Source organism: Populus trichocarpa, chromosome 9 (assembly GCF_000002775.5).
Source record: "Populus trichocarpa isolate Nisqually-1 chromosome 9, P.trichocarpa_v4.1, whole genome shotgun sequence".
Taxonomy (NCBI): domain Eukaryota; kingdom Viridiplantae; phylum Streptophyta; class Magnoliopsida; order Malpighiales; family Salicaceae; genus Populus; species Populus trichocarpa.
In genome coordinates this window covers 8,928,739-8,956,548 of record NC_037293.2, presented here as the reverse complement: position 1 = coordinate 8,956,548, position 27,810 = coordinate 8,928,739, and the positions used below count along the sequence as shown (strand labels likewise).

At 36.0% G+C, this 27,810-nt stretch overlaps 4 protein-coding genes, 1 long non-coding RNA gene and 1 other non-coding gene across 17 annotated transcripts; 4 read left to right on the top strand and 2 right to left on the bottom strand.

The window, feature by feature from the left end:
- The first annotated feature begins 498 nt into the window (after positions 1-498).
- LOC7457537 (uncharacterized) lies at positions 499-1,870 on the top strand. Its single transcript, XM_024607978.2, has 2 exons — positions 499-1,070; positions 1,167-1,870. Exons 1-2 carry the CDS (start codon positions 725-727, stop codon positions 1,256-1,258), a joined length of 438 nt encoding a protein of 145 aa, XP_024463746.1. The 5' UTR covers positions 499-724; the 3' UTR covers positions 1,259-1,870.
- A 3,900-nt stretch (positions 1,871-5,770) lies between these two features.
- Positions 5,771-10,281, top strand: LOC7490036 (ABSCISIC ACID-INSENSITIVE 5-like protein 7). 4 transcript variants are annotated; one of them, XM_052455931.1, is made up of 5 exons: positions 5,771-5,893; positions 7,008-8,212; positions 9,148-9,219; positions 9,298-9,327; positions 9,955-10,281. In XM_052455931.1, the coding sequence occupies exons 2-5, from the start codon at positions 7,115-7,117 to the stop codon at positions 10,027-10,029; spliced, it is 1,275 nt and encodes a 424-aa protein (XP_052311891.1). In that variant the 5' UTR covers positions 5,771-5,893; positions 7,008-7,114; the 3' UTR covers positions 10,030-10,281. The 4 variants fall into 4 exon arrangements, with proteins under 4 accessions (XP_052311891.1, XP_052311890.1, XP_052311889.1 ...); XM_052455930.1 differs by having other exon boundaries at positions 9,148-9,327; XM_024608728.2 differs by lacking the exon at positions 5,771-5,893 and having other exon boundaries at positions 5,995-8,212.
- A 507-nt stretch (positions 10,282-10,788) lies between these two features.
- On the bottom strand, positions 10,789-15,385 carry LOC127905791 (uncharacterized). 9 transcript variants are annotated; one of them, XR_008060150.1, is made up of 4 exons: positions 14,692-15,372; positions 14,425-14,460; positions 12,281-14,167; positions 12,059-12,187 (listed from the first exon to the last, which is right to left on the bottom strand). It is a non-coding gene; the product is annotated as an uncharacterized LOC127905791 (long non-coding RNA). The 9 variants fall into 9 exon arrangements; XR_008060146.1 differs by having other exon boundaries at positions 14,425-14,456; XR_008060147.1 differs by adding an exon at positions 10,789-11,458 and having other exon boundaries at positions 11,941-12,187; positions 12,281-15,373.
- Positions 15,386-16,296: 911 nt separating this feature from the next.
- On the bottom strand, positions 16,297-20,849 carry LOC7490037 (protein DJ-1 homolog C). The gene is made up of 8 exons (XM_002313820.4): positions 20,539-20,849; positions 20,130-20,330; positions 19,542-19,691; positions 19,271-19,450; positions 18,252-18,329; positions 17,720-17,920; positions 17,100-17,237; positions 16,297-17,025 (listed from the first exon to the last, which is right to left on the bottom strand). Exons 1-8 carry the CDS (start codon positions 20,794-20,796, stop codon positions 16,816-16,818), a joined length of 1,416 nt encoding a protein of 471 aa, XP_002313856.2. The 5' UTR covers positions 20,797-20,849; the 3' UTR covers positions 16,297-16,815.
- A 2,224-nt stretch (positions 20,850-23,073) lies between these two features.
- LOC7457538 (methylcrotonoyl-CoA carboxylase beta chain, mitochondrial) lies at positions 23,074-26,630 on the top strand. The gene is made up of 10 exons (XM_002313084.4): positions 23,074-23,474; positions 23,565-23,684; positions 23,980-24,414; positions 24,563-24,653; positions 24,926-25,167; positions 25,257-25,421; positions 25,519-25,593; positions 25,772-25,903; positions 26,188-26,244; positions 26,337-26,630. Exons 1-10 carry the CDS (start codon positions 23,274-23,276, stop codon positions 26,538-26,540), a joined length of 1,722 nt encoding a protein of 573 aa, XP_002313120.2. The 5' UTR covers positions 23,074-23,273; the 3' UTR covers positions 26,541-26,630.
- Positions 26,631-26,803: 173 nt separating this feature from the next.
- On the top strand, positions 26,804-26,876 carry TRNAR-UCU (transfer RNA arginine (anticodon UCU)). Its single transcript has one exon. It is a non-coding gene; the product is annotated as a tRNA-Arg (tRNA).
- Positions 26,877-27,810: the final 934 nt, after the last annotated feature.

The following is a 27,810-nucleotide window of genomic DNA, read 5'->3' as shown; positions in this document are numbered from 1 at the left end:
GCCACCAGCACTGGCTCACTGTGGTCCCCACTAACCAAAGTATACAATTTGCCAACGCATTCACAGAACTCAATATGGGAAACAACTACCCCGAGTCCCCCACTATATGAAAGTTTAATCGAGTTTCTAAAATTCAAAGTCACGCGATTCTATCCCCGATTAAAAGTAATTAGCAAAAACAATTTTCATTAATGCGTTTTTTTTTCATGTCCCATTATTGGTAATATTATTTCCACCCTCAAAACCCAATCTCAATTACAGTAATAAAATATGAAATCACGCACACTAATTTTTCTCTTCATTTACTCCATTAATTCTTCTAGAATTATATATATATATATATATTGTAATTTATTTTTCCCTGTAACAAGGAATTTAATTTAATACCATAAGGTGATACTGGAGTTGGGAGAACCAAAAAGTTACACATGATTGACAAATTTCTTTTCAAATGGAAGAATGTAAGGGTGACAATGTTTTGATAGTTTTACAGGCTTAATTGAAATGGAGGGATGTTTCTTTAGATTATTTTTTTTTTTAAAAAAAAAAACTTTAAAACGTAAACCCTCCCGCCACCTCATTATTACCATATATATGTAACAGTACACCCATGGGAATCGTCATTTAAAATAAACACCGAAAAGGCAAAAAAAACCCATTCACCGCCGCCTCAAAACCCCAAAACAATAGGCCTCTCCAGCCTCTTCAATCGTCAGCACAGTCAATGTCAATTCAACCACGACCCCTCCCGCCACCACGGAATCCCCGGCCTACTATGCTCAACAAGCAGCTATCGTGGTCTCCAGACATGACCCGCGAGGAAGTATGGCTCAGAAGGAAAGGAAATTCTGCAACCCGACGCCGGTGCAGCAAGAGTGTGACTGACGATGATTTAGAGGAGTTAAAAGCATGTATTGAATTAGGATTCGGGTTCGGACCCGACTCGTCTGATTTGGATCCGAAGTTGTCGGATACCTTGCCCGCTTTAGGTTTTTACTGTGCTCTTAATAAACAGTATAGTAGTTGTTTGTCTAGATCAGCTTCGACGTCGTCGCTTTTGTCTGTTTCAGGTGAAAAGTTTCTTTTTGTTTCTTAATGTATTTATCGTGTTGTAGGCGTTGGATTTGGTTTTTATTTTTTATCTGACAGGTGGTGTTTTTCGGCAGGTGATGATCCGGAGATGGTGAAGAAGAGGTTGCGACAATGGGCCCAGATTGTCGCATGCTCGGTCAAGCAATTTTCAGGGGAACCAAATTGATGTATTTTACCTGCAAGTCGCTGGCAGAATGGTAAAAAAAAATTAATTTTTTTAACCAGAGTATTTTCCTTTTTAATTTCTCTACGTGGGTCTTAATTAACCTGCTGCTCTTGGATGAAGAATGTAGAGCACAACGAGGTTGGAACTGGTAACAGTTACATGTCATTTCTGAATTCTTGGAGGAATCACTGCTATAATGCCTTTTCAGGGAATGCTTCTTGATAATTTTTTTCACAAGCTTCTTCTCTTTTTTCCGTAACTTTATGGCAAGCTTTGTACTTTGATAATCTTACTGAATCATCAAAAGATGTCATAGAAACTTAACGCGCGCGAATTCACGAAAGAAGAGATGGCCTGGTAGAGACCATTTATGGCATCCATGCCTTTCACTTTGTCGATACTAAGTTCTTTGCAGCGTAAAGGTTTCAAGGAACCTTAATCTTAACGTTGATACAATCTCCTCGATCATCCTAATGATCATATCAATCGAGAATAAAGAACATGTCGACGAGCCCGTACGTGTAGTTGGGATTCAGATGATTCGAATGATCACTTGCACTGTGAAAATCCAAAATGTGAATTAGTATGATTGAGCGACCATGGCATTATTAACTGTGTTTACTGAAATTTTCTTTAATAACCTCATCTTCACTTTGTAAATTTTACATTGCTAGGGAAATAATTAGTAATATTTTATTATTTAGTTTTTTATTTTTTTTAGAAAAATAGATATATAAATAAGAAAGAAAAATTTTAAATGAAAATATTCTTATTATTTTAAGTAGATCACGAGTTTTTATATATATGTATTATTTTCTTTAATATAAATCTAGAGAATAATTAATAAAATGTCACATGTTATTCTCTAAATACCATAAAAAAATAATTCAACTGCCTTTGTGGATTTAACTGGAAAAAAAACTTAACGTTTAATTTGAAAAAATAAGAGTTGTCATAATTATATGCTTTTTAATAAACAATGATTTTTAATGGAATGAAATATCTACATATTTTTTTATTAACATGGATGTTTGGGCTAACTTGCGTATACCTCGACTAATTTTATGGGTCCTAAAATTAACGACTATTTAAGCCTCCAATGACCTTGAAATTTATAAAACTCGAACTGATAATTTTTAAAAAATAAATATAAAATGTGACTAGTTGAACTATAGCCTTTAAATTCAATTGAATGAAATATTAACATTTGGAGAGGCTGTACTAATATATGATTAGGTTGTGCCAAATTGTCAATATGCGCCACCTCGCTAGTTCCCATGGCCATAATTGAATTTGCAGTAAGTCAATAAGAGGCTGGCCATGAACTGGGCTGGAGTTACAAAATCATTTTAGCCAATCTAAACCTTCCTATTGGACCAGTCCAAATTTGGCCACGTACTTGACAATTAAATCTATCATATCTTTGAATTTGAAAGAGATTGTCTCATTCAAAAAGACTGTGAAATGAGAATTATTCGACTACCTCCTTCTGTTTTCCATTGATGTGTGATCTGGACGGGATACCTGTACTGTAAAATTGATCGAAAAGTCTTATAGTGATCAGTATAATTGACAGCAATCTATTAGTTATTTTATACAGTGCACTTTGAAAAAAAAACAAGAAAATAAATATATATAGAGAGATGAGAAAAATTATAAATTGAGGTATTTTTATCGTTTTTGTTGGGTCTTCAATTTTATTTTCTCTTTTTTTTTATATCTATATTTTTTTAAAAATAGTGGGTCAAATAAAGTAATTAATATAATATCAATTAATACTCCCTATAACATAAAATATCAAATAATGTATCCAATATCGTGAAATTATAAAAAAAAAACCCTTGAATAACAGGAGAAAGAGAGCTGCTTGGCCTCCAAACAAGGAACCATTAGGAATTATTATACCATTATATAAAAGCTCTAATTCACTATTTAAGGTATACCCTTTATACTTGTAAGAACTTGTTCTTAAAACATGCTGGTTAATGAATATATTTGTGGAAAAATTAAATATAGAGTTTACTTGTTTTTTGGGTTAAGATTTAGTTGAATATTATTCTGCAATAAAAACACTAACATGGAGCATTATTTGTTGAAAATAAATTATAGGTGAAAAAAAATTAAACTTAAAAAATCATCAGTTGATATTTTTTACAGATTCAAAATCATAAATCTCATATTAAAAAATTATAAGATCTCTCTTATAAATTATATGATACGAAGTTGAAGAGTTAAAATTAAAATTACATGACACTAAAGCATAAAGAAAAAGTCAGGGCCAAGTGAATTTTGGACTTAAACCACGTAAGGTAGTTTGGCTCAGCATGGCATATACCTGGGTTTAATAGGAAATAATTTTTGACCCAAAATAATTATTTTTGCATGTTCATTAATAAATTATATGAACTAACGATCACGCCTTACTCTGTCTTGCTCGTCTTTACATGCTCAGCAGAGGATAATTCGAAGGATCCAAAGCCCGTGTCCAGTTCATTAAGCAAGGCGGTAACAGTTTAAATTCATGCAAGATACACGTAGTGGTATTTATTTGTAGCTTTTTTCGAACACCACACGTCAGTTTAAAGACACGGCACATCACAATTCACAATTTAAATTCACCCCAACACTAAAGTGTATTTTGCTTTTCTAATCCTCCGGTGATCTGCGTTTGAACCAGGGAAAGAAGAAGGATGCCAGAAATTAAAGAGGAGGCGAATGATCTCCGAAAAAGAAAAGAAAAGAAACCACCACAGACCCATTCCTCACCACATTTTCCCATGCTGTCATATATGTGATGATGAGAGCCCATTATTGAACGCATGATGACTAAAATGCACAGGCTGCTTTAACCAGGGATAACAGAGATCCGTCAGGAATCTCCACATTCCACCTTCAAAACCACAGTTCCTGCAAGAAAAGAGAAACCACCATTTTCTCAATACTCGCTCTGATGTTATCATGCTTGATGCCACTGCTAAAATGGGCATGAAAACGTGGAAGCAGGCCCTGTAGAGACGTGCACCTGACGGCACCATAGCTTGGATGGTTCCAATGTAGATGAAGGCCCACCATTACTCTTTGTCTGCAGTCCCTTTTGTATGCTTTTCATGTCTTTAATGTCAATGAAATGGAGGAATCATGACTGCCCACGTGGTGCATGAAACCCCACTATCAGTGCCAGGATGTCGAGAGATTGCTTATCTTGACTGGGTTCTCCTTTTGGTGACAATAAATCATACAATATGTCATATGTGGATACCATGGAATCTTCCTGTACCAGTTTTGATTTGGTTTGGATAAGTGCAGTTGGGGTAGTTAGGGTCCGTGTTAGTGCCAGTTTATAAGAATCGCACTGCAGCATCAAAGCCTACATCCACCCCACGGTTCTGCTTCATCCAGTTTGTTTAAGCCCACGTTAGAATAGGATATCCAATTGGGCAGAGCTTTTGTGCTATGAATCACATTGAATTCTCATGGTTGTTAAAGAGATTTGTTTTTTTTTTTCAGTTCTGATATATGAAAATTGTCTTGAAATAAACATAATTATTAAAAAAATTTTTGGAATTCATCCAACTTTAAGTCAAAAGGTATATCTCCGAGCACAAAAAACTCATTTTCATGTATAGTAGTGGATTATCGGGAAGATATTTTTGCTTGTATGTGAAAGTAAATATTTTATTAATAAAATCACTTGATATCCTGAAATTTAAATAAAATAAAGGTTTGTCGAGGAAAAAAAATGTTAATATCTCTTTTTTGTTTATTCTAATTATCAATTAATTCTGAAACATTTTTCATTAAAGAAGATTAATCTTTTATGTTAGTTTTATAAAAATCATCTATATATATTTCTCTTGATTCATTCAAGATAAAAATATTTTTTTAATTTTTTATTAAATATAAATTAAAAACGATAACATGAAAAGTAAACTTACTTCTCTATAAAAATCAAATCTACTTGAAAAGTATAATTATTTATCTGACGCGAGAAAAGAGCAGTATTAAGAGACTGCTGATAATATTTGGTATTGATTAAAATATTTTTAATTAAAAAAATATATTTTTATATTTTTTAAAATTTATTATTAATATTAAAACATGAAGACAATTGAAAAATAAAAAAAAATAATTTTAAATAAAAAATTCAATTTCTTAATAAATGCGCGTCCAGTGCCACATGGCCCCCTGACACCATGATCAAAGCCATTCATATGATCTCATACAATGAACGGTTGACATCTATTGACCACCAACACCAACTCGCATGCAATCCCCTCCTCCAGACACTGACAAACCAATAAAACATCAAACCTCATCACCATCCACTTATTTTTTGTCGGAAAGCACAAATCATCGGTGAAGAGCAACCCACCTTTCCTTCCCTCATTGGCTACATGTCACATCATCTTTTCAACTCTATCCCATTGGACCACGTTGCGAGATCTCAAATCAAGAAATAAAAAATTAATAAATAAAAAAAAGTAAAAATCTTTTGTAGCTCCTTAAATTGGTGACTCGTGTCCGGGAGGCATTAGACACTTGTCGCCTCCACCAGCAAGTGAAGAAACCCACAAGAAACACTACACCCTCTCTAGTCGCTGCCTAATTTTCATTTTTTTTAATAAAAAAATAAAGGTAATAAAAATAAACTCTCTATATCTCTTAATTCTTTTATTGTCTCTTACGGTGTCTGTCTTTCTCTTTTTAGCACACTGTTTTGTTTACTTTTTTTTTTTTCTCTATCTTATTTATTTCCTTTTTTTTTTGTTTTCTATTTTATTATCTCTTAAAAATATTGTTTTCTTTGCTAGATTTCAATTTACTGTTTTCATCAATAGATAGATTCATTAATGTTGGAGATGGTTTGAATGGTTAACTGGGCTATCTTGTTTTCCCCCCTCTTTTTCCTGGGTGGTGAAAGTAGAAATATTGTGATAAAATGAGTTTTTTGGAATTTAATTAGTGTGATTTTTTTCTTTGTTTTTTTTTGAACTTGGTATTGATTTTTTCTTTTTATTTGTTAATTTGAGCTGGTGTTGCCTAGTTTTTATGGTTTTAAGGCTTGATCCTTTTTTTGCATTATTTATGGATATTTGAGTTTGGGTGTGATGGTACCGGTACATAAACATGAAAAGTAACAAACTTGAAGCTGTTATTGGTTTGCTATCTACTTTTTTTCAGTTTTAATGAACTTTTTGGATTTGAAATTGAGGAGAGCATGAAATTTATTTGAGATTGAGCTTAGTTTGATCTCTATTTATCGATAATAACTGCACAAGAGTGTTTTTTAATTCTTGAACTCGGTTCATTGTACTTTGTGCCATCGTTATTCCTGGAAATGGGATCATCTTCCCCCTCTCTCTGCGTCTGAAACTTTGTAATTTCATTGATTCGACTCTTTGAAACTATGCTTTAGTGTGTGCTTCTTTTTGCGAAAATTAGGTGCTATGTGAAAAATTACTCTTGGTTTAACTGATTCGAAAATTGCTCAGTTCGTTTTGTTATGTTTTTGGAAATGGTATTTAAGAACACTTTAAATATTGATATCTTTTCTGTTTCAATCCATGGCTAGGCTTGTTTTTGTGCTATTGGATTTTCTGACGTTACATGTGTTGTTGGTGCATGGTTGTGTTTTCACGGTTACTTGAACTTGGGCATTAAAATTTTGTATTATCCGACCGAAAATGTGAAAATTGTAACTTTTACTTGTATATGACTTGAGTTGGTGATTTTTTTTTTCTTATCTCAGTTTAGATAGAAGTAGTGAGATTCCATTCTGATCTTCTTCAATCGGATAAAAGTTACGAAACTCGTTGATTGAGTCAGCCGTTGCCACTACTTTGAAGATTTTCAAAAATGGACTCTCATTGGGACTTCAAGAACTTTGGAAATGCCTCACCAGGACAAGGAAGCGTTAGAAAGTCACCAGAGAATCCCCCCTTGGTTCGCCAGTCTTCAGTATACTCATTAACCTTCGATGAATTCCAAAATACCTGGGGTGGTGGACTTCAGAAGGATTTTGGATCAATGAACATGGACGAGCTGTTGAAAAACATATGGACTGCTGAAGAGACCCAAGCAATGACAAATACAGTTGGTGTGGGTGGAGAAGGAAGTACCCCAGATGGGAATTTACAGAGACAAGGGTCTTTAACTTTGCCTAGGACACTAAGTCAAAAGACTGTTGATGAGGTTTGGAGAGACTTGATAAAAGAAACCAGTGGTGGTGCAGGATCCAATTTACCACAAAGGCAACAGACTTTAAGAGAGATGACTCTGGAGGAGTTTTTGGTGAGGGCTGGGGTAGTGAGAGAGGATACTCAACAAATTGGAAGGCCTAATAATAGTGGATTCTTTGGTGAACTATCGCAATTAAATACCAACAACAACAACAACAACACTACTGGTTTGGCTCTTGGCTTTCAGCAGCCAAATGGAAACAATGGGCTTATGGGGACTGGGATAATGGAGAACAATTTAGTTTCTAACCAGCCTTCTAGTTTAGCTCTGAATGTGGGTGGAATCAGACCCTCTCAACAACTACCGCAGCCACAGCAGCAGCAGCCTCTCTTTCCCAAGCCAGCAGCAACTGTGGTGTTTGCATCACCTTTACATGTGGCAAACAATGTTCAGCTTGCTAGCCCTGGAGTGAGAGGATCGGTTGTTGGGATTGCAAATCGATCTGTGAACAATGGTCTAGCTCACAGTAGAGGAATGGGAATGGTTAGTTTAGCAGCTAGAGGTGTTACAGTCGCAACAGGATCCCCTGCAAACAGGATATCACCGGATGTGATTGCAAAGAGTAATGCTGACACATCTTCACTATCGCCAGTTCCTTTTGTATTTAGTCGGGGAAGGAAACCCAGCGCAGCTCTGGAGAAGGTTGTTGAGAGAAGGCAGAGGAGAATGATTAAAAACAGAGAGTCAGCTGCAAGATCACGGGCTCGCAAGCAGGTAAGTATAGTGACTGAGCTATTATTATACATCTTTCAGCTGCTGAGTACTCCCTTGTGTGTTGCTTTTGTGCTTAAATATTTTCCCTGACTTTGGTATTTAAGATCCAATCAAGGAGCTATTTGTGTTCCTGGTTGTAATTTTAGACGTATCCATTGTTCTTTTGCTGCAGTAGAGGTCTGGTTTGATGCCTGGATGGCATCACTTGGTGTTTCCACGCATGTATTTAAATTTTTTTCCTGATTATTGACACCATGGGCTCATTGTATCATCGAGTTTTCATTAAATCTCATTTTTTTCCTTTCCACTTTGAGATGCTGATAAATAGGCAAACTCTGCTTGTGAGGCAGCAGTATTTTAGAATGCCAGATTGTATGTAGTTTTAAAGGCCATTTATATCATGTAAGTGCATAAGTATGTGGTTGGTGGTAGAAGTCAACTTCTCTCTTGTCTTAATAACAAGCAACAAGTTATGGTTCACTTGGCTGTCCCCCTTAAATCTTACTTACACCTATAATAATAAATACGCCATTATAAACTATTAATTTTCAACTAAGGTGTTCTTAAGACAGGTTGGAAGCTTTCCAGTATAGGTGGTCAAAAAGTACTGTAAACTATTTGATTGAAATCTGTTGAGGCCTTGCTTCTTTTTTTTAGCAGTTTTTAACTTGTCCTGGTTTCAAGCATCCATCAACATGATACATGCAATGTCCTTCTTAAGCTGGACGCACTCAAAAAAAAAAAAAAAAAAAAAAAAAAAAATTTAAAACACACTGGTCCTGGAGATTTGTTAAATGTTTTATTTGTCTCAGTTCAGTGAAACTCTTACTGTTTAGTAAAGTTTTTATTTCATTGACGTGATGCCTGATCAGTAATTTTCAACTGAGAAAAATGATTGATACTTCGCGTTGCTTTCCACTTTTGGGTTTCTGCAGGCCTATACATTAGAGCTGGAAGATGAAGTTGCAAAACTTAAAGAGCTGAACAAAGAATTACAGAGAAAACAGGTATGCTCTTTTCTGGAAAAAAAATTCTTGGAATTTGGTGGGCGGCAAACTTGCTTGACCAAATCTTGGTTGCTGCAGGCTGAAATATTTGAAATGCAGAAAAATCAGGTATGGGCCTCTTTACTTGTACTGTTGCCTTTTACACTAAATATCCTTGGTTATGTTTTTAGAACCATTGCAGCTTGTATTTTTGGATGGGGGATCATTGTGTCATGGAATTGCCATCTTCTTTGTTTATATCCTTAGTTTGTTAACTTTTCCCACATCTTATCTCAAATATAAAATTCCTGGGTTATCGTCAAAACAATATGTCTTGTAACTTCGTAGACAATTGCTTTCTTAAATTGATCAGGGGTATTTCAAAGTTCACTGGCCATACTAATCCTTGCATTTGCTGAGTTGCGTTCTTTTTTTAATGTAATGACTGCACATAGTGCCCTTAGCTTTGATCAATTTTGAGCAATGACATAGGTTGCCAACAGTATAGGGAAAGAATGTAGACAGCACTGAGCCAAAGAAGGCAGATAAAGGAAGGAGTCGATAGCAAGCTAAAGTGCATTATTGTACCTCTTCTCTATGTAGCCCTCCTAGTAGTCAGGAGGTGGCATGGTTCCCGAGTAGACTAAGAATCTCGAGTCGAATTGTGCTATTTCATTGTAGTTGTAAATTCTGAAAATCATGCGCATCAACTTCATCAGTAAGGCGAGGGCTGATTGTCCTCTCTGTTTTTTGCAGTTCTTAGAGACAATGAAAGCGCAGTGGGGAGGTAAAAGACAATGCTTGCGAAGGACACTGACTGGACCTTGGTAGAGTTGATAAATTGGTTGTGGATAGTAGAAGCAGTGCTTGAACATGCAAAATCTTAGCCATTTGTGTGGCGTAAGGATTGGAGTGTGCATATGTGATTTGCATCTTATACTGCAAGGGTAGGGTAGGGCAGGGTAGGGTAGAGTAGGCTAGTTGTATGTGCAGGAGTAGAAGGTTAAGTTGTAAATTATGACATGAAATTATTATATCCCTGTGCATTAAACTTTCTTATCTACGTTAATCGTTTACTTTCCATCCTGGATTCGAGAAAAATAGTATCGAACTCGAAAATCGATCATGGCTAATGTGAAAAGCATTCTTCGTTTTACTTTTCATCTCTTCATGTGTGCGAGGGAGGAAGAAAAGCAAAACTGATAAATAATCTTGACCCAGAGTGGTAAAATGCGCGCTTTCACCACGTATCTGATGTAACGTAAATTTTATACAACGATTTTTATAAATAAATAACCTGTATAATTCAGAAATAAATAAATAAAATCAAAAAAATAACAAAATGTTATGAACCCGTGTGGCAGCGGCCCGTTATCCTTCTCACTGTCAAGGGAGGTTGTCGATGATAGTCGTATTGTTTGTGTTTTAAAGATATTTTTTTAAAAAATAAAATTTTTTATTTATTTTAAATTAATATTTTTTTTTGTTTTTAGATCATTTTAATATACTAATATTAAAAATAATTTTTAAAAAAATAAAAAATATTATTTTAATATATTTTTAAATAAAAAATAACAACACTTGCAAATAAACACTAAACCAGCCTCACGCACTTTCAGCTTGGAATGGGCAGGCCAGAGAATAGCCACCACGGACCCAGTCTTCTGGACAGAAACAAGGTCCCGTTACGGCGTCACCTCGGTGCTTCTACTTGGATCACAAGCCCACTTTACTGGGCCCATACTCATCTCGTTTGCTGTGTCCAATATAAAGTGAGGGAGCCAGTACCTTTTCCCCGTAGAGATTGGGCAAGGAACTGCGAATCGACATAAAGGAGGTGCTTTGCTGATGTGGGATTCTCTCCCTTCGAGCTCCCGACTCCCCTGCTCCATGGATGAAACTTTCTCAATAAACACAATATCTTTTCTTTATTATTCTTATTTTCCTACCGATACTTCATCTATCAGACTGCAGATCATTGTTCTCTTTGAGTGGATATATATGGTATAATACATATAGGATAAATTGACACCCTGAATAAGGTAAGTTAAAAAGGTTAGCAATTTCTCAATAGGTTTTCAGAAACCAAGGCAAAGGTTGGCAATTTCTCAATAGGATTTCAGAAACCAAGGTAAGTGCAACATTCCATTATTATCACAAGTGCTTCCATGTTGGTCTTGCCTTGGAGCTGCCATGGGAATACATGGAGAGATTGCAAACGAATCTTTTATCAAACAGATGAAAACAGCTTACACCACACCTGATCAATGCAAGCTAGCTGTAAGCAAAATGAATCACAACCTACCAAATTTCCCAAAGGTTGTCCCTTGATGCTGTATATTTTTTAATAATCCTATCCAAATCGTTACATGGCAAAAAGTTGTGATGGCTATGAAGATTATTGACATCTTTGCAATTTCCGTATTAGAAATCTTGAGATGAAGTTCGCAATTTATTCCTAAAAAAATTGGAGGGTAGAGTTGTTTTAGATTTTTAATATTAAAACGACAAACCTAGATTAGACCAAGTTAACGTGCAAAACCTATATCTCGGGTTATGGATTTGGTTCTCTAGTAACTAAATTGTTTTAAATATATTTTCTATTTAATTATATAATAATTAAAAAGATATGCACTTTCAAAGGTCGGTTTTCAACAATACACTCCAGAAGCTAAATTTCCCCACCAAATTTTGGCAATGACATCCTAAAACGAGATAGATTCAAGACTTTATATCACTTACGAAAATGAAGCCTATAAAGCTTAACTGAGTGCAAGTTCCCGAGCCTCTGTGCATCCATTCTTCATTTCGTTGAATGCATTAGATTTTTCAGATGCAACTAAGGAAAAAGTACCATGTCTTAATTCCAAGTGCAAAGTTCCTCCACTTTAAATACTGCTGAATGAACTGGATGGCCTGTAGTTTTATTTTAGTATTCGTTACACTTTAGGATGCGACTTTACCACATAGAATTCACCAATATGAAGTCCTGTCATTCAAAAACACATGCTTGTATCAGGACTTTCAATTGCAGTAACAGAGGGAAGTCAGTGTAGCTTTCACCTCCTAATTTCTTAATTACCAGAAATAAATAATAGTCAAATCCTTTGATGATGCCTGCATTTTCTAGTTTATCAACTTCATAATCTGGATAGGAAACAATAGAAAAGAATTGAAAATCAGGTCATGTAGATTGGATATCATGGAATGAAGAGGCTTCATCTCTCTCTCGTACTTACAACTGGAGCATTATAATGAAAATGGTATAAGACAGACAATGTACTTCATCAAACATTCTTTCTAGTTCCCTCATTTGAAGCTGCATTACAAGCTTAATTGGGCTGACACGGTTAAGTGTATATATATGAAGATCACATAATTCTTGATTTATACAATATATATAGCACGCTCCCTGCCTTTTACTATCTATTAAATTTGAATCCATGCTCTGCATGTTTGATATACAAAGTTAAAGCAAATGCAATTAATAAATAAAGATATACTCCCAATAATATCATAAAATAAGACAGGGATTAAACCAGAAGAGGGAGCATCCGTAGCAGCTTTTCCCAGTGGCCTTTTAAAAAACCCAAGTTTGCTAGCCAATCAGCAGCTTGTAAGCATGATGAACCTGAACCACCTAGTCTCTAGCAAGCAAGTCCTGGACCTTTTTGATGAATAGTCCTGTACCAATATTGCAAGTCAATGAAATTTACCATTGTAGAATGTGAACTGCCATTAGCACTGACAGATATCTGGGATGCAAATTACCCCACTTAGTTCAATGAAATATGAGTAACTGATGCAAACCAGAAACAACAGTGGAAAGGTAATATATTACAGTTTGATTGTTCCAAGTGGAGGTAATAAGTTTAAACTACAATGGCAGTTCAAATTACATGATACAATCAAATTTCCTTAGCTATAATGCTACTTCAACACACTCCAGTGGGGTAACCAGGTTGTTTCTGGTTTGCATCAATTACCTAAAAGAATTTATCACATGACATGCCATACTGAAATCAGCTGAAAGGATGATAATCAGTAAGAATCTCCCAAAATCTATTCAACCGAAGAACCAATAGAGAGAGCCAATTACCTCCTTCAAAAGCAACCCCTGCTGGAAAAAAAAAGAAAAAAAAAAGAAGCAACTCAAGACAAAGTTAAATCCTTCAAACAACCAATCGAATCAGCAAAAAAGAAGAGAAGACAGATACCAAACAAAGCAGAGGACCACAACAGCCTCCCTCTCTTAAAAAAGAACAAACATCTGAGCTAAAGGAAAAGAGTAGGAAGAAACCCTTACGAAGATGGACAACGTAGACCAGAATTGACCATTTAAAAAGACAACAGAAAAACAAACAGACACCTTTTCAGATCGCACGAGGAATAAGTGGACAAAGAAGTAAAAAGACAGCAAGCACAGGAGTAAAACCAAAAACAAAAGGCAAGTGAGATAACCTGAAGCCTTCATACTGGCGGCATCATAATAGCCTAAACTGATAGAAACAAACACAAAATGCTAAATGCCCTGTCAAATGCATTAATGGAAGGCCACCTCATATTCGCAACCAAAAGGCTCAACCCCAATGAAGTAACCTCGATCATAACAACCTTTCAGCAGCCGAACCTTCTTCCTAAGAAATTGTCTGACAACCTCTCAGCAGCCATCAAAAGCAATGGCAACATGTTTAGCGAGGCTATTGGAAGTTGCAACTATTTATGCTATTATAAATTCCACCATAATAATGTGGAAGGATGAAAGGAAATGGTTAACATGCTATGCCCATTAAATAATGTTTTTCGAGTCTCCAGTATATAGGATTAGAAGTGAATTGTCACACACAAACTAATGTTGTTCAAACCTTGAATGAATGCATCACGCATTCCATAAATACAAATGCAAGCAATTTGCATAGAACGGTGTAGCCTCTGCATCATTGTGATCATGCATGTAATTGGCAATATCCTGCAAAAAAAACATTTAGATGCGAAGAATAAACCAGTCAGCTTTAATGCTTATAATTATTTATATTTGCATCAAACCCGCTGAGGAAAAGTTTTTCTGTCCAGATTGAATTAAATCTGAAAGAAACAACAGAACTAAACCCAGTTGTCATCTTGAAGGAAATTTCTAAAGAAACTAATTCTAAATCATGATTGAAACTAAATGTGATAAAGAAACAGAGAAGAAAGAAAACATAAAAGCTTAAATATAATCATTACCTCCAAATAAGAATTCCAATCAGTTGTGAAATCTGTCTACCATACAAAATCAAATCAGAGAATAAAAAAAAAAAAACTCAGAATTAAGAAAACAAAAGGAAATGTGAGAATTCACCACACAGAATAGATTAAAAAAAAAGAAGAAGCTTATATACTTCCCTACAAAGCCATGCCAACCAAATTCCAAGAAGCGGACACAAAAAGAAAACAAAGCAAGCGAAGCCTCTCAGACACAAAATTCCCTATCAATAATAGAAAAAAGCTCACCTGACAACATCCCAACCGAATTAGAAGAGGGAGAAGAGAGGTGGGGCAGCACTCAATCAGACCAGCTGGTCAGGAGAGAACAGGGTGTGAAATCCCAGGAACCAAAACCCCACTCTTTCAATTCACCAAGAGGGCAAAGGTCATGGCAAGTGGGGCGTGCATTTAATGTACAATGATGGCACCCCCACTCACCAATGAAGAATGAGGTCCACCGTACGATCAAGGCCATCTAAGCTGAACCCAGACCCGCCAGAAAGCAGCCAGCCAAAAGAAACCCAACTCGTATGAGTCCCTCCTCCCCTAGATACTTCATCAGCGCACGCCAAAAGGAAGAAACAAAAATGATTTAAATGGGAAAATAAAAAAGTGATGGTCCAGTTTTATCAGCCCATCAGACAATATGAGCCTAGGTGACAACAGCCCGTTGTCCTTCCACTGCCAGGAGCGGGAGGTTGTCGCTGCTCTGTGAAACCAGCCTCACGCATTGCCCCCCACTTTAGGAGACATGTAGCCCAAGCCTTCGCTGGGGTCACATAGCTCAGCTCTCGGCTTGGAATGGGCGGGCCAGAAATTCATCACACTAGACTCAGCCATCTGGACAAGATCAACGTTCCATCACCTTAATGCCTCCACTTGGATCACAAGCCCACGCTACCAGGCTCGGCGTTTCACCTTGTTTGGCGTGTCCATTATAACGAATTACACAAAGTAAGTTTTAGTCGATGTGGGATTGTGCTCCTCCCTACTACTTGTGCAGCTTGAAACTTGGTGACTAAACAAGTCATCTTTTTCTTTGTTGCTCTTGTTTTATTTTCCATAGACATGGACACTTCTTCTCTCAGATTGCAGATCGCTTTGTCATTTGAATGGATATGTGTATACATAGCAGGATACATCCAGATCTTGTTCAAATTTACACCCCGAGTAAGAGAAGTTGAGATGCTTGGAAATTTTTTCAATGAATTCATTAAAAACCAAGAAAGTGAAAGGTAAGACTGAACTCGGCAGCAATTAGTGTAATGCAAATCAAGATGAATGCTTCCCGTTTGGTAAACAAGTTAATTAGCATGTCATTTTATTAAATAAGGAATAAAGTCCAGATCTCTAGATGCGAAGGTGTCGGTGGAGCTCAGGCACATGATTGGTTGGCTGTTGTGTTTGCATTGATCATGAGTGTTATGCAAATGCTAGCATCTTGTATAGTTGAATTAAGCAGCCAAAGACATAAATTCAAAACCAGTTCTTTATGTTGTTTTCCTTGCACTTCTGAGTAACTCATTAGTTTCCAAGAGCTTATTGGTGGCATTTAATATTGTGGCTGTTAAGCCACCGGAGTAACATTGCTTTAGCACTACCTGTTGGAGCAAGCTCCAACTAGTGGTACTTTTACTACTAATACGGTGGCTTACATGCAGATCAAATGATAAGTTTTCAGTATTGTTGGGCTAGGTCGCTAGATATTAAGGGTTGATTGACAATTGAACGGATGCTTTTCAGACACAACAGCAGCCAGTTCTAAAATATCCAGTCAAGAACAGGCAAGCATAAGAGGAAATATATGGTTATGATTAATCTCGGCAACATCATAACCATACATGAAAGTCCTGATTTAAGCTTGTAATCTTTATCATTCGTTGGCAACGAGAAAAAGTCCACAATAACACAGGTCCGAACTGAAATCCCTGGTGTTGCTAATGCAACATGAGCAAGATGGGATGAATAAAAAGCAGCTGCGTTGCCCAGTTGTTACACAGAGCCATTTCTATGTCCATTCATACTGTTCGGCACTGAATTATCATATAAAGTTTGCAAACAAGTCTGTTCTTCAGCAGACATTTGGAGATGTTAGCTTCAGCTCACAACACATCTTCTGTTAATCGCCATTGGGCGAGTAGCTTTGGGCTTCACAGACAGGCAAATGTCAACTCTCCCTCGTTCTGCTATCCAAAAAAGCAATCAGGATTCTGTATCTGGACGAACATGAGTCTCGTAAATATCCATTAGGCAAGCACCTCAGAAAGAGGATTTTCTTTCTTAACTGGCTGATATGAGTTCAGGGAATAGACTGTTCTCCATGGAACAGGGATCTTCCAAATTGCCTTTCGTCCAGAAGGACCTGATGGCCTAACTCCTGGGATAGTCAAAAACAAGGCCCTCAGCTACACATCTTGTCCTTGCATGGCCAAAAAGCTTGCTCACAATAGCCAAAGCAAAATCTGTTACGGTAGAAAGTCCCTTGCTTGTGATCAATTTACCGTCAATAACTACTTTGGCACCATTTGATACATTGTTTAGGTTGGTCACAACAGAGGGGTGTGCAGTGGCTCTCTTATCCTATAGTTGGGAAGAAAAGCAGATCCTTCAGCGTCCTACTGTTTAGAAAAGAGATTTCAATTAGTTCAAATTACCTTTAGTAAACCCTGTCTGTGAAGAACTGCAGGGGAAGAACAAACTGCTCCATATATTCTGCCAGCTGTATATTGCTCTTGGAGCAGCTTCTTTAGAACCTTAGATTTGTGTAGCCGCTCAGCCCCAGCATTTCCTCCCTGAAAGGACACAGCAAATCAAAACTCTTCAAGGATACAACACAAACACAAAAGTAGATGTCAAAGAACGCACTAGACAGCAGCCTCAATTTCAGAAAGATCTATAATATTTAGCAAAACCTAGATTTTGGAATGTGCTACTTGTTGAGCACTTCATCCCAAGAAATGTGGCATGGCGTTAACCTGAGCAAATGATAACAGCTAATGCAGTAATTTCAGTAGCCCAAGCTACCGACAGTATCTCCACAAGATGTTGCAAATTACCTTGAAGCTGAAGTTTTTTTCATCAACATAAAGCTGAAGTTAAGACTACCAATGTACTCAAAGCCCTCTTATGATATTAGACTAGTTTGCAAGGTCCAAAGGCATCTGTTGATATCACAGTGGGAATTCCAAAGACTATAAAACCCTCACAACTCTATTAGGAAAGAATGCAAGAAAAGCAATTTTCAATATTATAAAAAAAAATTGAGTTGTCTTACTGGTAGAATGATTAGATCATATACTGATTCAGCAGCATCACCAATTAACTTGTCAGCGACAATTTTTATGCCTCGTGATGCCAAAATTTGCACTGATTTTTCAATTGAAGCAACCACAACATCCACCTTTGCCCGCCTTAAAATATCTACAATAGCAACTATTTCAATCTCTTCAGAACCATTTGCAATTGGAAGGAGAACCTGTGTAACATGTGGAAGATTAATTTGATGATAAATAGGAAGAAACTCAAATGCACTAGGGATGAGAAGACAAACAAATGCTACAAATTGGGATTGCACAGGGATGCGGGAACTACTTCATGAAGCAACTTTACGCAAATGATTAAACTAAAGATGCATTCAAAAAATATCAGTGCGTCCACCTAGCAACTGAAAAAATGCAAAATTGTTTCAAATATGAGGAGCTCTTGTTTTTAATGTGTTCCACATCCCCGCATCGAGTGTTCTCCAGACAAAGAAGATTATAAACCAATAGGTGATTAACAGAAACAGGAAGGTAGAAGAAACTTACACGAGGATTGTGATCAAAAGACCATTCAACTTTGTTATATTCTTCTTTTCTCTGGGTGTCATCATCAGCTTGCATTAGCTAATATAAGGTGTAAAGAGATGTTAGCTCAAGATGATTAACCACAAAGCATCTTCCAAAGGGTAAACATGTAAGAGAAGACAAGTCAGTTGACAGATGAATCTTTTACAAAACAAAAGAAAACAGCTCACCTGATCTATGCATTCCATACACACAGTCACTTATCAAATTTCTCTACCTTTTGTCATTGGTTTTCTGTGCATTTTTTAAAAATCCTATAAAAAACCATTACATGGGTAAAAAGTAGTGACGCTTTGAAGATATGAACTAAATGAAGATATCACAAACTCTTTGCATTCTGTTTTAGAAAACTTGAAGGATCACTAAGGTAATTAATGCTTTAACTCATACTGCTTCTTTCATACCATCCAGACTTTCTTTCCCCACTATAAAAATACTGTATTAAAGGATAGAAAGAAATCCATTCGATCCTTCAATAATCTGACTGAACAAAAAATATTTAAGATGTGCATGACGAGGTCTGAATCCCAGTTGAGTTAAATGAATGGACAGATGCCAAAAAAAAAAAAAACTTGAATAATTTGTATTGCTTTCAGCAGAATTTGTTGTGCTAAGATCCTAGTAATTAACAGGATAATAGAAATTTTATGAGCCTGTTATCAGGCATTTCATTTCAGAATTCTGCACAGAATCTTCAATGGTATGAAAAGTTGAAAACAGTTCGCTAATTATCCCTGTGAACTTCAGCAGATCATGTCCAGAAAAAAAGGCAGAGTTTAAATCATGATTATACACCACTGAAAAAGGTAATTTTAACTTCTATTCAATTAGGAATAAGAGGTTCACAGTAAAGAATGGCATGACTAAGCTGCACATGCTTTCGATGCACTTAAGTTAATGACAGGAACTTGATTTCCAAAATGCTATGTTGACGCATGCATGAAAAGTAAAAATGAAACTGGCAAAGCAATTAAACTTACCAACAATTGTCCAACCTCCTTGGCAACAGACTCTCCAAACAGCTGGTCTACTAAGGATAGAGCAAACTCGAAAGAAGTTCCTGGACCGCGGCTTGTTGTAAGCTCTCCTGAAACTTGAATTTTTGATGCAACAGCCCAGAAAGTAGGAAGCTTGTCCATAAATGCAGGGTGACCTGTCATCTTACATCACATGCTACAGCACATTTAGTCAACCAAAATACATTCATGTGTATTCAACAAAATTCAAGCAAAAGCAACACATGAAAGCCACCTGCTTTCTCCTCAGAAGGCCCCATGGAAGAAGAGTGATTGCCGGAGCGGCACATATAGCTCCATATAATCTCTTATCCTCAGCTTGTTTGCTTGTAATTTGCCTGAGAACTTCACAATCTCTCAACCTTGCGGAGCCTGGCATTCCTCCCTTGAAGCCATTCAGAACACGCAAGCCTTTGTTACAAATTACATGGCCAGATCAAACTACAAAAGCTACAGTTGTTTTCCAAATAAAATTTACTGTACTAACAAGCAACCAAACTCCCTGTTACAACCCCAAAGAAAACACAATCTTCTCGATTTTCCAATTAAATCCTGTCGTTGAGTATATCTTTTTCCTATACTTAACATTCACGCTTGTATGTATAACTATCTTTACCGGCACGATCATAAATCAACTAAACCATACTTTTTATTAATTTCTCAATGAGTGTCAGTCACTAACCAACCATTTATTGAAAAAATTAAAAAAAAAAAAAAGCTATGTCATAATATTTGCCCCGGCTACATTATCAATGAGAAATAAATGTAACAATCATGAATTAATTTGCAAACCATGAATGATTCAAAGTAAAAAACAACAAACCGGCAAAGCAACAAGATCGAAAACTTCATTGGCACATTTGGAAATGGAGGTATCAGCAACAAGCCTAGTGCCACCTGCAGCTTCAACTTCAAGCTGTGGTTCTACTGAAGCAACAATTACCTCAGCACCAGCTCTCCTCAAAACATCAACGATAATAACTGCTTCCATTTCTTCTGTACCAAAACCTATTGGCACCAGAACCTATCAATGCCACAAACATTTCAAAACCCATAAAAAAAATCAACACTTTGGTCACTGCAAGTTCAAGTAGGCATAGTTATATCAACTTTCTACCATCATGTCGAAAGGGGAGTCTAGAATTCTTGAATACAAAACAACAATTGAAAAGCTATGTTTTTTTTATAAGCATTTTAAGGTAAAAGGGTATAAGGTTTAAGCAAAAAGGCACCTTTTTGAGAGGAGGAGAGAATGGAGTGCTTGTTTCTTGAACACTCGTTGATGTTGTGGGTGTTTTTGGAGATAGGGTTTTGGTGGGTTTTGAAGAAGAGAGTTTTTTTGTAGAGGGTGTTTTTGGCTGTGGAGGAGAGGTCATGGAAGCAAATGATAAAGAGGAAAATGTAGTTTTTAAGGCACAAGTTGAAGTTAGTTTCTTGAAAGGAGAGAGCTTTGTAGGAGATGGTGAGAGAAGACAGAGCATAGACTCCATTGATTGGAGCTTGCAGTGCTATAGACTGTTTGTAAAGATGTTTTGGCTTTGTTTGAATCTTATCCACCAGGTATAAACAGTTTTGCTTAGCGGCAGCTCTAGCCAGTAATCAACGGCAGCGTTTCATGATGAGCACACTTTTTTTTTAATTACCATAAATGTTTATTTTAAATTTAAAAAAAAAACATAATTGGATTAAACAATTTCGATTGTAGAAATGGTTGGTTAATTATGCCTTACCTCTGAAAATAAAGTGTAGTTCTAAAACAACACCTAAGCCTGTCAAAAGAAAAGGATAGATTACATTCATATTATCAACAAAATTATTTCCTATGTATTACATCATATTATTTTTTTCAATAACTAAATTATTCTCACTCTGAGTATCTCTTCTCAATATTTGGATTTTGATTTTGATAAAGTAGTACTTATAATTTTATCAATAAAATTATTTTATGGTGAACAATTAAGCAATTTCTTTTTCGCCAAAATAAAGAAAGACACATGTTTAGTACCTGGATAATTTTTATTATGAAATGTATTAATTTATTTTAAAATAATGATATTAATTAATTATTTAGAATCATAGTAGTGAAAAAATCTAATATATCTTTGTGAGTCAATTCAATAACCCACCAATTTAGAGTTTAACAAAATCAATATAATTTTTTAATTAAAATGATATTATTTTAGTTTTTTTTTTAAATCAAAGATTAAATTAATCTAAGTCAACTTTAACCTTGAAATTAAACCTTATAACTATAAAATTAACCTTAAATCAAACTAAGCTTGGAATTAAACCTTATAACTATAACTATGTACACAGTGTAACTTCATTCAATAATGAATCCTAAAATTCAAGATACTTATTAACATGACTGATGTGTTCTATAATTGATTAATGTCTTAGTTCAAGTAATTCGAGTCATTCTTCATAGTCAATATATATATGATGACTTGGTATGGAAATCCTAGAGGATTGGTAAATGGCAGCAACTGGTACCTAATAAGGCAAATGACCAGTAGTTAGTATTTATAAAAGATCCTCTTTGATAAACGTGGGGATTCTCCGATGATAGAGTTAGTAATTTTGTAAAGAAAATGCAATGATATTTTAGAGAGATAGACTCTGAAAAATATATATGCTGAAAATATTGAGAATACAGAGGTTGTGAACCTTTGATTTGATGGATTCATAATATATTTATAACTCATGAATCTTATTCTTTTTGTGGAGAAAAATAACTGAAGTGTAATTTCACTTGCATGGGGTTTAAGAAGAATTATTTGGCGAGTGTTTGGCTCGGACAAGGTACCCAAGTCCATCAGAGGTGAAAATAGATCCGGGCGTGCTGTCCGGACCCAAACATGCTAAACTCAAACGTGACAGCCTGAGCTCACGATGGCGTCTGGGTGCACACCTAACATACTTAGTGTTGGGCAGCACACCCAACATGGGTGTACACTCATCGGGATGCACTGGGCATCCATGCACCAATGTTCTCAGTGTGTAAGCTCAATCTTCCACGTTTTAGCCCATCTTTTAAAGTATTTATCTGGGTTTGTTTTTCTGGGATATTTTTAGTCTATTTTATTTGAATCCATTAATAAATTGATGAAGCTGGAAAAATCCTTAGTAGAATGATTAGGGACGCTTTTCATAGACTGGTAAAATTAGATTTGAAAGACCTGGTGGGCCTGACAACACCTACAAGAAAACACTTTAAAACTTAAGTCAGTATAGTATTTATTCAGATGACGAGTTAAATAAATATTCTTTAAGTTTAAATACTTTTTAAATCTTGTTGAAATCTTGAGCTCTAACAAACCTTTCATCTAGAAATATAATACCTTATATATATAGATTTTTTTTTAAAATAAATATCTTAAAAAATATTTAAAATATTTTATATAAATATAATCTGAAACATATATAAAAATAATTATAGTGTACGAAACTAAGAATACGATGAACTCAACCTGTCACTATACAAAGAGTCAATTTTAAGTTTTGTGAGGGTAAGAAAATTATTGCCAAATAATTACTTCAATCCATCCTAGCAATTTTTTCTTCCAAAAATAGTGAAAAGTTAGTAACACATGTATAGTTCAAAATTTTATATTAATTTACTATAGAATTGTGTTAACAAAAAAAAAAAAAAACCATAGGATCCAATAAAAACTTGAAAAATAAAATAATGTAATACAATAAGGGGATCCAATTGAAACTTGGGCAAAATAAGAGGAAACGGGGATGAATACCAAAACTGACTGTTGAAGTTCAAAAATAAATAAATCATCAGCAAAACAAAACGTTGTAAAGAAAGGATTTCTTTACTTGGATAAAACATTGCCAGATCTAAAGATAAGCAGAAAATAGTAATGGATATGTATTCCACACAAGCACGAGACGCGTAGAGACAATCAAGGTATTAGAAGTCGGAGAGAAAAGACAGAGACCAAAAAGCACTCAAAAAATGCTAAGGAATTTAGCAAGAAAAGCAGTGTCAGCTACTTCAAATCCATGGAGATCATCAAAATCAATTCAGCTTCTCCAGAAAAGAGGCTTCTGCTTAGGAGTCCTTCCAGATGGAGTAGGCAGAAACTCTGAGGCCTTTGCACAGAATTCTAAGGCCATGGAGGGTCTTATTTCTCAACTCCAATCCCATATAAATAAGGTTCATGCTCACATAGTTATATGTGGATTTATATGTGTTTGTTTGTGTTTACGTGTTGGGTTTTGAGATGGGATTGTTTTATTTTTCAAGGTTCTCGCTGGAGGAGGAGAAGAAGCTGTGAAAAGAAACAGAAAAAGGAACAAGCTTTTGCCTAGAGAAAGAATTGATAAGCTAATTGACCCTGGTTCTTCATTTCTTGAGCTCTCTCAGGTTTTCGGATTTATTCATTTGTTGATGTTTTTGTTTCATTTATATGAAATTTGAAATCTTGTGGTCAATGCTTGTGAGAGACTGCTCTTGACAGAAAATGGTTAAAAAAGGACCTCTGTAGTGGATCCTGAAAAATTCATGATAAAGACACAATCTTTAAGTTTCTGAAAGGAGTTTTTGAATTTTAGTTTATGTAACGATGCAGATGTTAACTCTATTTATAAAATTGTTTGATACATAAAGTAGCATAATTTTTGGTGTTGCTGCTTCTTATTGCATATTTTAATGTGTTAAGCTTGCAGGCCATGAGTTGTATGGAGAAACATTACCATCTGGTGGAATAATCACTGGAATAGGTCCGGTTCATGGGCGTCTTTGTATGTTTGTGGCGAATGATCCTACTGTTAAGGGAGGAACTTATTATCCAATTACGGTGAAAAAACATCTTAGGGCACAAGAGATCGCTGCTCAATGCAAATTGCCATGCATATATCTTGTTGACAGTGGAGGAGCTTTTCTTCCAAAGCAGGCCGAGGTCTTCCCTGACAAGGATAATTTTGGTAGAATTTTCTACAATCAAGCTGTAATGTCTGCGGAAGGAATTCCTCAAATTGCTCTGGTATTAGGTTCCTGCACTGCTGGTGGTGCCTATATTCCTGCAATGGCTGATGAAAGTGTGATGGTTAAAGGAAATGCTACCATCTTTCTAGCTGGACCACCACTTGTGAAGGTCAGTTCCAAACTTCTTGTGTTCCAAATTGCTTCATCCATGAACTCTACATTGCCATTAGATCTTCTGTACTGTGCATTTATGTATATGAATCAATGCACATATTTTGCTTGATACTGAAATTGGCTCTGAAGGAGAATTGTGATAGGCTGCTACAGGAGAGGAAGTCTCTGCGGAGGATTTAGGAGGTGCTTCTGTGCATTGCAAGACATCAGGGGTTTCGGATTATTTTGCTCAAGGTATGCATCATCTGTTTATGCTACCTCCTATGCCATACTTCTGCAGTTTCTGTGATCTTTTTGGAGTTTCTTGCCTGGATAAGCCTTTGTTTATGCTAACAGGATTTAGTTCATTTGTAGAATGATATCTGATGATTTTTCTGTGGAATTTAATAGAAAGTTTACTGCTGTTGAATTCATTTTTCTCCATCTTCTCGTCTCTGTCTCAGAAACTTAGTGAGTGAAATCTTTTGCCTAGCTGATCATATGTATGGAATTATCTCTCCTTGTAGATGAATTGCATGGACTTGCACTTGGTAGGAACATCATCAAGAACTTGCACATGGCTGGGAAACAAGGGGTGATGAATGGATTGCATAATTTAAACCCTGAGTATAAGGAACCTTTATATGATGTAAAGGAGCTTCGGTCTATTGCACCAATAGACCACAAGCAAGCCTTTGATATCCGATCAGTTATTGCCCGGATTGTTGATGGAAGTGAATTTGATGAATTCAAGAAACAGTATGGAACTGTGAGGACTTTTAATAACTTGTTTGGTTAACTTATGTATCTCCACCGTTTTATCTATGAATAACTCATTTCAAAATCACTCCTCTACAGACTCTCGTAACAGGGTTTGCTAGAATTTTTGGACAACCAGTTGGTATCCTTGGAAACAACGGGATACTCTTCAATGAATCTGCACTTAAAGGGGCCCATTTCATTGAACTATGCACTCAACGTAACATTCCCTTGGTCTTTTTACAGAATATCACTGGATTCATGGTGTGTAAGATGGGCCACTTTGATTCAAACATTTCTTTTTTGTTTTTCGCTTTGAAACGTAAAATTGGCATGTAACCATGATATTGTTGATTTGTAGGTTGGGTCAAGGTCTGAGGCAAATGGCATCGCAAAATCTGGAGCGAAAATGGTAATGGCAGTTTCTTGTGCAAAGGTTGGTTTCTTTCACTCATCCTAATCTTTTTTTATTATTATTTTTTGTTTATCTTTACTCTCATATAATTGCAAAGACATAAAGTTGTCTTTTACAACCATCACATCTCATGATTCACTAAGAAATTGTGGAAAAAAACTACTTACATCTGAGCTGTTGCCTATAAATACTTGCGCAGGTCCCCAAGGTAACCATCATGGTTGGTGGAAGTTTTGGTGCTGGAAATTATGCAATGTGTGGTCGTGCATATAGTCCCAACTTCTTGTTCCTTTGGCCAAATGCCAAAATATCTGTGATGGGTGGTGCTCAGGTAGCCCCTTCACTAAAAATCATCATCGCATATGATCAAGGTGTCAATAAAATTCCGTGCCATTGCTTTGATTTGAACAACTAAATACATATAAAATACCATATCCACGGTTAATTTATTATTATTATTATTGCAAAAACTACTGCTGTGCCAGCAAAGACTTGTTCATATCCTATAGAATTTGAGCATTTTGGAGCCAAACACTTACCTTGACATGGAACAAAATTTAACGGGGCACACTAATTCAATTTGTTTTAAATGCCATGTTCACTTGTTTTGCTCAGGCTGCTAGCGTGCTGTCTCAAATCGAAACGGCAAACAAGAAAAAGCAAGGAATTCAGGTGACCTCACTTTTCTTATAAAATATTACTGAGGCCTTCACAAACTTATGGTATGCTTATCTGCATTTGGACATGCTTTGCATGGATTACAGTGGACAGAGGAGGAACAAGAAAACTTCAAGTCGAAGATCACAGAAGCATACGAGCGAGAAGGAAATTGTTATTACTCCACAGCAAGGCTCTGGGATGATGGAATCATCGATCCAGCTGACACGAGAAAAATCATTGGCTTTTGCATCTCTGCTTCCTTGAACCGTCCCTCGGAAGACACCAAATATGGTGTATTTAGAATGTAACAAATGCAACTTTTACATCAACTCCAACGATCAAAAATAATTTACCATAATTTTTCTTCTTAACTCAATAAAAGAAATCATCGTTCAACATGGCTGATGCTCATTGACATGGTATAATACACTTCTTACATCTAAAGTTTTAGCGCGTTGTCCTCGTTTTCTCGCGACTCTGTATTTGTTTTCAGTAGAGGGATGCGTAGCTGTGCAAAAAAAATCAAATTATTTAAGTTAATTATTTATCTGAACAATACAGCTAACAAAAAGCGCCCGTGGCCTAATGGATAAGGCGTCTGACTTCTAATCAGGCGACTGTGGGTTCGAATCCCACCGGGCGTGATTTAATTATCTTTTACATTTTTCGACAACCTCAAATTAGCTCCTCAGTTGTTCATAGTTTCTCAATGTAGTCCCTGGCTACTGATTTTCTTTCGGTGTCCGCATTTCTCCATCTCCGTCGTCTATCCTCTTAAATCTTTAATCTGTAGGCAATGTTACTCTTTTTTTCTTTTCTTTTTTTCCTAAAACAAGTGGCTTCTCAATCTCTCATGTAGGGTTAGAATGTCCTGCCTGGAGTCTCAATCATTTCATCAACAAAGTTACAATAGTTATGAAGAACAAAAACCCAGAACCGAAATTCATTGTCTCTTGGGTTAAATTGAGACTTTCACCACATCACACATTACAACCAGATATTTGATCCAATATGATTTTTTTTTTACCACGGTAGCATCCTCCATTACTTCTCTTGGTTAGAAGGAAAAAAAGATTAATGAAGATAAGTGTTCGGATTCGTTCCCACCACTCAAATAATATAAATTCAAATATGTTTTTCTTTTCGTTTTCCATTTGAGAGAGAGAGAGAGAGAGGAATTTCTTTTTTATGACTTTGATGCGTGCTCTGGTATCAGATACTGGGTCTGTGTTGATTTCGGGCGGACAATAGAAAGCTTTGAACCATTTGTTGATCTTTAATCTAGTAAATGGATTTTTTTTTAAAAAAGCATTAAGTGTAAACTCGAGAAAAGAGAAGAAGATTTTTAATGGTTGATTAGAGCCAAATTTGATTGGAGTGTTGCTTGCTGGAGATGACGACGGTAGAAGAAAGTGTTTTGATAAGAAATAAGATTGAAGGGTATATTAAAAGGACTGGTTTCCTTCCGGTATTTAACATTTAATAAATACACGTTTTTCGAGGAAACCTTACCACGTGCTCTTCAGTTGCAGCCAAGAGTTCTCAGCTAGTGTTCCTCGATTTTTTTTGCTGGGCAGT